This window comes from Mandrillus leucophaeus, unplaced genomic scaffold (genome assembly GCF_000951045.1).
Source record: "Mandrillus leucophaeus isolate KB7577 unplaced genomic scaffold, Mleu.le_1.0 Scaffold83, whole genome shotgun sequence".
In the NCBI taxonomy this organism is placed as follows: domain Eukaryota; kingdom Metazoa; phylum Chordata; class Mammalia; order Primates; family Cercopithecidae; genus Mandrillus; species Mandrillus leucophaeus.
In genome coordinates, this window is record NW_012109030.1 from 830,603 (window position 1) to 842,067 (window position 11,465).

The 11,465-nt window shown below is 42.3% G+C and overlaps 1 protein-coding gene across 2 annotated transcripts in view; it reads left to right on the plus strand.

Annotated features, from left to right (window-relative positions):
* RSU1 (Ras suppressor protein 1) overlaps window positions 1-11,465 on the plus strand; it is a 254,842-nt gene that overhangs the window by 77,596 nt on the left and 165,781 nt on the right. For both annotated transcript variants that reach the window (XM_011968103.1, XM_011968104.1), the window contains 3 exons: window positions 2,260-2,378; window positions 4,236-4,318; window positions 4,589-4,703. In XM_011968103.1, the coding sequence (XP_011823493.1) occupies window positions 2,260-2,378; window positions 4,236-4,318; window positions 4,589-4,703 (317 nt within the window). The remainder of the gene's footprint in view (window positions 1-2,259; window positions 2,379-4,235; window positions 4,319-4,588; window positions 4,704-11,465) is intronic.

The window sequence follows — 11,465 nt, forward strand, 5'->3', positions numbered from 1 at the left end:
ACACATACCGTGTACACACCCACACACCCACTCCACACCCATACCACACCACACACACATACCGTGTACACACCCACACACCCACTCCACACCCACACCACACACACACCACACCCATATCACACCACACACACATACCGTGTACACACATACACTACACCCACACCACACACTGCGTACACACACCCACACACACACCACCACACCCCCAAACACACCCCATACACACACCACACCACGCCCATATCCCCCACACACACCACACACATACCTCACACACCATACCCCTCACACACCCCACGAAACACCCAAATACACATACACATAACACCACACACAATACCACATACACACACCACACACCCCCCACACACACTCACACACAGTTGACCCTTGAGCAACATATGGGTTGAGGGAGCAACACAGTGACTCATGCAGTCAAAAATCCACACGTTACTTTTGACTCCGAAAAATCTTAATTCCCAATAGCCTACAGTTGACCGGAAGCCTTACCAAAAACAGAAATAGTTGATGAACATGTATTTTGTGTGCTGTATGTATTCCGTTCTTCATTCTTACAATAAAGTAAGCTAGAGAAAAGAAAATGTTATTAGGGAAGTCATAAGGAAAAGGCGGTGCATTTACTGTGCTTTAAATGGAAGTGGATCATCTTAAAGGTATTCATCCTCTTCATGCTGAGTGGGCTGAAGAGGAAGAGGAGGGTTGTTCTTGCTGTCTCAGGGGTGGCAGAGGCAGAGGAAAAATATACTTGTGTCCTTGGACCCAGGCAGTTCAAACCCATGTTGCTCAAGGGTCAATTGTATGATTTTAATTTTTCTTAAGTTGTGATAAAATGCACACAAAATGTTCTGTCTTTGTAGTAGACAGTTCAGTGGTGTTAAGCGTATTCACATTGTTGTCCAACCAATCCCCAGAATTTTCTCATCTTGCAAACCTGAATCCTATGCCCATTAAACAACACCTCTCCATTCCCCTCCCTCCATCCCCTGGCCATCACCATTCTAATTGAAGATAATTTTCAATGTTAGCAGTTGTAGAACAAAAACATGTTTCCCTCCAAAAAGGAATAAATGAAATGAAATCAAGCAAAAGTCTGAAAACTACAAAGCTTCATGTGTATATTTTGAGATATTATCGCTACGTTCATAAGGAAGTTTTTCTTTACAAGGATAAATATTTTGTGATGGTTTGAGTTTTTGTGTAAAACAGTGATTAAGTTTCACCACTGGAGGAAAATGACAACTAAGAAATTTGCAAACGTTTCAGGAACCTACAAGCTCTCTGACTGAAATTATGAGTCCAAATAGGACAACATACCACACCCTCTTACTTGTATGTGGAATGTAAAAAAGTAAACCTCATTGAAATGGAATAAAATGGTTACCACAGGCTGGAGGGATTGGGGAATTGCAGAAATGTTAGCCAAAGGACACGAAAGTTTAGTTAGACAGGAGAAGTACGTTCAAGAGATGGATCATACATCGTGGTGACTGCAGTTAATAACAATATGTGGTATACTTGAAAATTGCTAAGAGAGTGAATGTGCGTTCTCACCACAAAAGACAAAAAAAAAAAAAAAAAGACGAAAAAAATGACAAGCATGTGAGGCAGTGCATATATTAAACAGTGTGATTTAAGCCATTCCATGATGGATTATATATATATAATTGTTGTACACCATAAGTATGTACACCATAAGTATGTACACCATGTTGTATACCATAAGTATGTACAATCTTTATTTATCATTGTAAATATTAAATAAATGCTTTTTTTTAATTTAAAAAAAAAATAGGATGGGCATGGTGGCTCACACCTATAATCCCAGCATTCTCAGAGGCCAGGGTGAGAGGATTGCTTGAGCTCAGGAGTTTGAGACCAGCGTGAGCAACATGGCAAAACCCCATTTTTGCAAAAAATACAAATATTAGCAGGGCGTGGTGGCATGCACCTGTGGTCCCAGTTACTTGGGAGACTGAAGTGGAAGGATCGCTTGAGCCTGGGGAGGTTGAGGCTGCAGTGAGCTGAGATCGTGCCACTGCACTACAACCTGGGCACACCTAGGCAATAGAGCAAGCCCCTGTCTCAAAATAATAAAAAATAAAAATAAAGTAGAAAGTGACTCTAGGATCATGGCACTGTCTTACACTGTCACCCTGTGAAACCGAGGCGCCCCTTGATAGTTTGTATAAACGGGTCTTTGGTGTCATGACATAGATTTTTGTCCCCCTGCAACAGCATGAACAGGCTGAACACTTTGCCACGAGGCTTCGGCTCCCTGCCAGCTCTTGAGGTTCTGGACTTGACTTACAACAACTTGAGCGAAAATTCTCTTCCTGGAAACTTCTTCTACCTGAGTAAGAAACTTTCAGTTCTATAAATCTCCTCAACCCTGTACTTTGCGTTCTAAGAGGGAAATTTATTTGCCAGGACCCAAACTCCAAGAGAAATTATTGGACAGAGATTTTTTTTCTTTAGAGACTCCTTTTGAATATTCCTTCATAGCTCAGCAGTATGTGCATTTGATACATCGTTATGTGACACCATCGGGCTGAAGTGGACTTAGTAATGTCATATTAACATTCTGAGAGAGATTATATACCTAAATGAGATCAAGCCTCACATTTAGCTAAGAGACTTGACTTTCTTTTTAAATAGCATGCCGAAAAAAAAAAAAGTATCTTCCCATGTTGCTATTCTTTGTAGGATATTTGCCCAGGATATTCCAATCAATTATTTATAAAAATATTTATTAATAAATCACTAACAGAATTTTTTAATTTTCCAGCCAGGATTCTTATTTTCAGCCTTTTAATAGCACTCTTATTGACCTATTTATCCAGTACACAGGCATTAAGAAATTATTGGCCACAGGTGAACACACTTTATTCTTTCATATGCAAACAAATTTCTTGCTGAAGATGCTTTTGAAAATTAAAAAATGATTTCTTCTGGGAACTTATACACTATTTTGGACAAGGTTTGCTTCCCTTAAATGAGTGTTCTGTTTCTTCAAATAGTAACTTACATGGCATTCACAAAATCTGAATTTTCTGAGCTGGTCTCTTAAATTTTATTTTTTACCTTATGTACATTACCTCTCTATGACTTTGTCAAGCACATGAAACCAGCTATAAAATACTTTCTTGGGCAGTGGAGCAACTGTTTTTGTTATGTTATATTAACATCCAGTTCTTGGGAGCCGGAGCTACAAAGATCACTTGAGGCTAGGAGTTTAAGACCAGCCTGGGCAACATAGAGAGACCCTGCCTCTAGAAAAAAAAATTTAAAAAGTAGCCAGGCATAGTAGCATGCGCCTGTGATCTTAGCTACTTGGGAGGCTGAGGTAGGAAGAGTGCTCGAGGCCAAGAGTTTGAGGCTGCAGTGACCAACTACACTCCAGCCTAGGTGACAGAGCGAGACTCTGTCTCTAGAAAATAAATACTGGTAAACAAAACATATATCTAATTATACTCAGCTTTCATGGTTGAGGATAAACAGATGCTTTAGAATTTTAGCCTTCAGTAGTTCGGAATCGTATTATCATTGTGTAATAATTATGAACAAATTTCTGACTACTGATATTCTCCTTAAGTTAGGATTTACTCTGTTAACTTCATGTCATTGTTTTAGCCTCTTTGTCTTCATTTATTTTTGTCCTGAAGGCTGTAGAAACAAGTAATAATAATTAGTCAGGTGATGGAACTGATGAGCTGTGGTTATAGCCTCCATCACCAGAAAGCCTTTCATTAATTTTTAACCCAGTGCTATTTACATAGGAAAAAGTCTGTTTTAACATCATTGTATTCTCTTGAAAGAACCTTTTGCCTTAGGTATCCATAAAAGTGGCACAGTAGTGTTCTTTGTTTTCCTTTGATGCAAATGGAGAAATAAATGTGAATCAAAAGGAATCTATGAGAAAAACAGCAATCTTTTCTAAAAATGTGCTGAAACTCTGTGCTCCAAAATGCTAGTGCCCACATTGTTAATTGAGTCAGTCCTCTTGGATATAGATGTTTTCCTGGACACACCAGCTACACAATAAGCCAGTAAATCTAAGTTTGACCTGCTTGTTATTATTGGGAGCCCTAGGTATGTCAAAGGCTTTTCACCAAGTCAGGGTTATTAATCAAAGCTGACTCCCTCGTATTGATCAGACCTCAAATGGTTGGGTTCCATGCCACCCTGTTTATATATTGCTGTTTAATTTGCAGCCACCCTGCGTGCACTCTATCTAAGTGACAACGATTTTGAAATCCTGCCGCCAGATATTGGGAAGCTCACAAAGTTGCAGATAGTAAGTAATTTATCTAAATTCTTAGAAAATCAATTCACTGCCGCAGCCTTGTAGGGGTAGAATCAAGTCAATTTGAGCAGGAGTAAGGTTTGTTTGGTGGGAATAAACCACTACTTGTGATAGTGTTTCTTGATTATCCGCCGGCACTTGTAAATAAATGGAAGGGACTGAGCTTTAGTAGAAGAGAGGACACGGAGGAGGATGAGAGTTTCTGTGGAGCACCTTTTAATGTGTAAATATGTTGACAACTCCTTGTTTTCTTCTGTTTAGCTCAGCCTTAGGGATAATGACCTGATCTCGCTGCCTAAGGAAATCGGGGAGCTTACCCAGCTTAAAGAGCTCCATATTCAGGGGAACCGCCTCACCGTTCTGCCCCCAGAACTAGGTAAGGTTGCCGATGAATGAACTTAGTTCTGGGTTTCATGAGTAACAGTTATCCTAATGTAGCAATTCTGAACAACCTCTCTCCTCTTCTTGACAACTACTCTGCACCTAGGCACCCGATTCTGATCATTTGAGAACCATTTGTCATTGACTAGAGTTGAGCTGTTATAGATTTGACCTTCCCCGATCCTGTGTTCTGCAGCTGTAGTGTCCCGTATATTAGAAACTGCTGATGAAAGATGACCCTGCTCAGCTCCCTGCGTGATGTAGTGGAAAAAGCATGGGATTAGTAGTAAGAGCCTTATCCGTGGCGCCTCATTAACTAGCTGCGTAAGCTTTCTGGGTCTTGGTTGGTTATTAATAACTTTATCTAAGTATCACTCTTACTTTTGAACCCCTTAAATTTTTATTGACCTGGAAAAACTTTTACCAAATAGTTAAAGTAGTTGTTACGGCTACTTGAAGATGTTAATACCGCTGCCTGTCATGAATTTGCCTCTCTCCTGATCCTGTCTCCAGTAGGAATTGTTAAATATGTTCTTGCTGGGAATGGGTTCTACTCCTGGCCGCTGAATCCTAATCCTATTTTTCTGCCAGGTCGTTCCTATTTCCAGAGTGGGTTTATGTCCCCCGCCGGAAATAACCTCCAAGCCAGTGATTCCGTTAACCGCTTCGTTCCACTGCAAAAGGTTCACGAGTTCCCTTATCTTTGCTTGTGCAGACCCTCCATAGCCTCTCATTTCTTCAATCCTTTGAACCACATTGTTGTCTCAAACTGCGATTATTTGCCTTTCTACTCCAAAATACCATCATTTTTAAGAAACACATTGAAGAAGCAGTTCTTTAAACAAGTCTGGCGGGTTGAAGAGGCCGTTTGTTAGAAATTAGAATGCAAGCAGCAGGAGGGCAGGGGCAGTTTTGCATTTGTTCCCTGGGGTACAGTAGGTGCTCAGAAAACGTTGAATGAATTAATTAATGAAGCAAGGACCTTGGATGGCAGGATGTTAGGAAGGTTATGAGCAGGCTGATGTGGCTAATCGTTACGCATAGGAAGACTGAGACACAGAACAGGCCTATTAGTGCCTAGAGTTCGGTTGGCAGCCATATTAGTCTAAAGGGAAGGCAGTCACGTGGTTTCCTGGAACAGCTGGAAAGTCCCGCCTCATCTCTTCCCATTTCCTTTAGCTCTCTTGTTAGTGTTAAAAGACCAGAGGATTATTTAATGATTTTTTTAAGGTTAACTCAACACTTCTCTTTACCGAGTTGCAAGTAGTCAAGTGTTGCTTTGGGAGCAGGGTTACAGAATCAAGAAACGCTTTTTGCAAACATTTTCAAGGCAAAAAACTTCTTGTTAAAGGAGACATCTTGGGGCGGCCACATGACTCACACTTGTAATCCCAGCACTTTGGGAGGCCAAAGCAGGCAGATATCTTGAGCCCAGGAGTTTGAGACCAGCCTGTGCTATGTGCTGAAACTCCGTCTCTATAAAAAGTACAAAAAATTAGCTGAATATGGTGGTATGTGCCTATAGTTCCAGCTACTCCGAAGGCTGAGGTGGGAGGATCACCTGAGCCTGGGAGGTCAAAGCTGCAGTGAGCCATGATCGTGCCACTGCACTCCCACCTGGGTGACAGAACAAGACTCTGTCAAAAGGAAAAAATATATACATTGCACAGTGGTTAATAACCACAGATGTTAGCATTAGTAATAGCTGGGGAGCTTCTGTGGAACTCAAATACTTGCTCCCTCCCCAACCTACTAAATTGGAATCCTCGTGTGTGAGGTGAATTCTTGTGTCATTTGGTGTAAAGCTCACTTGATGCCTCTGACATGTATCCTTGGTTAGCGTGGTTAGTAGAAACAGAAAAATAAATGTGTATTTTGATGTCATTTGATCTTCATTTTTCAAGCCATGAGGCAACGTAGGATGTTGGATTAAATGATTATTTTATCAGGCAGTAATTTGCCACAAAAATGCCTATTTGAACCTACGCATGCCTATGTATATATTTTAAAATCTTACTCATTTTGCTTATCTTATTTAAATACTACACGAGGTCATATTTGTTCAACATTTCTGTTAAGCTTTCCATGAACAAATCATGTATGTTTTTATTCAGGTGTAGAATTGAGGGGGAAGGCTTTAAATGACTTTATTTTTGCCAGCCATATGTAGAAAAGCTTACTCTTAACATTGGCCTGATAGCTGTTTTTCCTGATTATAGACAAACACTTAGTTGTAAGTAAATGGTAAACCTTTAGAAGTCACTGTCACAAGCAAAACTCAAGATGGAGACAAATGTACTATTTATTTTTGAATGGTGATTTTTTTTTTAAAGTCAGGATTAATATAATACTAATATAGTAGCAGCTGTTATAATAATAGGTGATATCTATTAAGGCCTGGAATTGCAAGGCACCGTAAGTGTTTTTCCTGCAATATCGCCTATAATGATCGTAAGAATTATAAGCAGACTTTTTAGAGGTGAGGACATTGAAGCGTAGGGGTGGTTGGTGACATGTCTGTGGGGACACAGCTAGTGACTCACAGAGGTGAGATCTGAACCTGGCAGTCCCTCCTCTGGGTCCAGCTTCCTGATCACAGTGAGGTCCTCTTTCCCGCCCATATGCTGGTAAGAGGATTCCTAGAAATGCAGTTTTCAAAGTTGAACGAAACACAACCCCGGCACACCCTCCTGAAAAGGCAGGTGGCGAGATGTTGCTGGATGGTGAGCTGGCGTGGGCTTTGCCGGCATGTGAGCAAGGCTAGCATAACGCTTTGCAAAATGCAGCTGAGATGGCCTCTGCAAGAGAAATTGCTGGCCCTTTCCAAGCCAGTTGCATTGTCCCGGTGTTTCTTTCCCCTCAGTAAACATGCCTCACGATGGGAATGTCTTTGGTTTCTTTGTGTCCCCAACACCTGAGGTGACCATCTGAATGCTGCTCCGGGCTGGCTGATGGGCAGTGCCGGGCACTGATGATGCACATGAAGCTTATGCCGCAGGTTTGCTTCTGGGGGTGTTTTAAAGTGTGGATGATGATCTCTCCCTGTATGTTTTTTACATATCTGAATACATGAGATAAATGCTTTCGAGATTTCATAATAAATCCAGAGTTTATTGACTTGTAACCTTTTTGGTACTGGTGTTTCAGCCAAGCAAGAGAATCCGGGCGAGTTCTGATTTGTCAGGTCTGAGAACACAGCAAAATAAAGTCAGGGGCTTGGCTGGCGTTTTAATATGTGATTGTATTACTTTACCTTTATTGTGTGTCTTTGAATAAGCTATTTAAACCATTATGTCTGGTACCTAAGTAGTAAAGCACTTGCTTTCATATTAGTCTGTATACCTATAAAAAATGAGATGTAAGTTGAGTCTCTCAGGTACCCATTCATTCATTTATTCATTCAGGTTAAGTTCCTACTTTAGGGCAGATCTTTGAGTCCAAGGAACTTGCCTTTTCTGGTAAAGTAAGATTCACTTATTCAACAACTGTTTGTTGAGCCTCTGGTATTTGCTAGGGATTAGGACAAGAGACAGAACACCTGTTATTGATGATGTTCTAGTGGGAGAGGACAGAAGAAAGAGAGAGAGAATAGGAATGACGGACATATGGTGTTAAGAGCTCTGGGAAAGAATTGAGCGTGGAAGGGAGTGCCTGGCTGGGGAAGGGGTAATCAGAGAAACCCTCACTCATAGGGTGGTGCCCTTTATGCCGAGACTTGAAGGAGGGAGGTCTCCTGTCAGAGGGAACGGTAAGTGCAAAGGTCCTGGATGGGCTTATGTTGAGGAAGAGCAAGGCCAGTGTGGCTGGAACAGAGTGAGTGAAGGGGAGAGAGTTGTAAGCAATGAGCTCAGACAGGAAGTGGGGTCTGGTTCACATGGGAACTCGTAAGACATTGTCAGAACTTGGGCTTTTACTCCATGTGAAATGGGCACTCCCATAGATGCTCCCATCCTAATCACCAGAATATGAGAATTTGTTACCTTCTGTAGGGAAAGTGACTTTGCTTATGGGCTTTGGAGTCTTGAGATGGGGAGATTACCCTGGATTGCCCAGGTGAGTCCAGTGTAATCACAAGGGGCCTAGTAAGATGGAAGAAGGAGGGTCAGAGGTAGGAGTAAAAGATGTAGTGGCAGGAGCAAGAGGCTGGAGTCACTCATGGAAGGGGCCACGAGCCGAGAAGTATAGGCAGCCTCCAGAAACTGGAAAGGCATGCAGCCGGATTTCCCCCACCGCAACCCCGAAGCCTCCAGAAGGAATGCAGCCTTATTGGCACCTCGATTTTAGCTCCATAAAATCCAGTTTTTGGACTTGTGCACTCTACAACAGTAAGAGACTAGATTTCTATTATTTTAAGCCACTGCTTGTAGTCATTGGTTAGAGCAGCGAAAGGAAACTGATACAAGTGGGAAGACATTGAAGGGTTTTGAGCAAAGGCATAGCATGATCTGACTTTCTTACTTAGACAGAGTCTCATGTGATCACCCAGGCTGGAGTGCAGTGATGCAGTCGTAACTCACTGCAGCTTCCATCTCCCGGACTCAAGGGATCCTCCTGCCTCGGCCTCCCAAGTAGCTGGGACTACAGGCGTGCACCACTATGCCCCACTGATTTTCTCAGTTTTTTGTGGAGGTGGGGTCTTGCTGTGTTGCCCAGGCTAGTCTCAAACTCCTGGGCTTGAGTGATCCTCCTGCCTCAGCCTCCTGAAGCACTGGGATTACAGGCATGAGCCATGGTGTGCAGCCCCTGACTGTTTTTCAGAGGAGTTCTTTGGCTGCTGTGCTGAAAATAGGCTGGAGGGCAGAGGGCAAGGGTGGAAGCGGAGAGTCCGAGAGATAGGAGACTATCATAGCAATCCTGGTGGGAGTAGATGCTGGCTTCATCCAAATGGTAGTGGTAGTGGTACAACTAATGGTTGGATACTGGATCTGTAACTAACAGGAATTGGTGACAGCTTAGATGCGGGGTGAAAGAGTTAAGGTTAACTGTGAGCTTTTGGTCTAAGCAACTGGAAGGGTGGGGAAGATTACAGGAAGAGTAGATTAGGAGAGGGATTGAGGAGAGGAGGTCATCCTGAGCTGAGTTTCAGATATCTTAAATTTGAGATGCCTTCGGGGTATCTCGTTGAGAAGGCAATGGGGTATAAGAATCTGGAATCCAGAAGAGACGTCTAGGCTGCATATATAGTTTGAGGCATTATCAGCATACATGTAAGGCTACCAATTGGATGAGATCCCTTGTGTATGACTGCGGAGTGAAAGATTAAGCCCGAAGCACTGTGGTTCCTAAACACTGAACCCAGAAGGATCGAGGAGGTTTATGGGTCCAGCTGACTCCCAGGCAGACGTCCGTGGCCAGTCAGGGACTGTGGCCACCTCGGTTGACACCACAGATGGCTCCCCATTGCTGGAGCTGTGTGGTGTGTTTTTGCTTCATAGGAAAAAGGGGTTCTCTAACGAGGCGGATGGGGAGTTACTCTTTTTTTTCCTGACAAATGCAGTTAACTCAGACAGGGCAGGACAGTGGAATGCACATAACTGAAATATCCTCCGGAGCCTGCCTGAATGCAGAAGTCTCTTTTTACCCAGTATTTTCAGCCAACATCCAGTCTCCTAAAAAGCAGCCAGCCATGTGGCTAACTGAACTTTCACCCCTTTTTTGTTCCTTTATATATTATTTCCTGGAAGAATTAATTAGTAGAGAAGATAAAAATCCTGTATTGGTAGTGAAGAAAGGAAACTCAATATATACCTTGACCAATCCTCAGAATAGGTCGACAGCCCTAGGGGGAAAAAAAAAAAAAAAAAAAAAAGAAAGAAAAAGGTGATTTGGGAGCTGGTGGCGCCCCCTGGGGTTTGTTAGCAGTTTTCTGTTCCACTTCTGCATTTTCTCACCCGCAGATGAGACCGCTGTCATGTGAGCTGAAGATCTGGATTCTGTGTTTTGCATAATTCTCTTTCCTAACCATTCCATGGTTTCTGCTGCTTGTTCTGAATTGGAATTGTTTCTGGTTTCTTGGCTTCTAGGCAATGATGGGACCTCTTCTCCCGCATTTGTTACCCAAATAATTTTGCCTTTGGAGAAGAGGAAAAAAAATCACATTGGTCTGCTTGGCATGCAACAAAACAAAGTGCTATAGACATCAAAACCTTATTTGCACGAATCCAAGCAGCCTATGGGACATATGTCTGCAACGCTGCATACACGTGGGGCTAGCCAGCTTAGTGCACTACAATATGTGCCCACAATCGATAGCATTTTTTACTACAGTAACTATGAGAACCATAGTATTTTCTAGCGTATTTGTGAAGAGTGGAAACAAATATTAATCCCCTTCAGAGAGTAAAGGATGTTATGAATTGAGAATTTCCTCTCAATTATATTCTCCAGAATAAACAGAATTAACCATGAGTGGATGTACAGTCAAAAATCTCTTCTGTTATATCTCTTAATCCTTCTCCTGTGGACATTGAGAAGCTAAAGAAAAATAACTTTCTTTCCTGAGGCAGGCAAGAAGAAAATCCAGTATTCTTTGTTTGGTCAATTAAGTTCCCGATTATAAGTGTCTTGTTTATCTTCTCTTCTGTTATTGTCATTCTGTCAACTGGTTCCCAATTATTTTTTCCAGAGGTTTAAAACGTTTTTCAGGCCGGGCGCGGCGGCTCACGCCTGTAATCCCAGCACTTTGGGAGGCCGAGGCGGGCGGATCACGAGGTCAGGAGATCGAGACCATCCTGGCTAACACGGTGAAACCCCATCT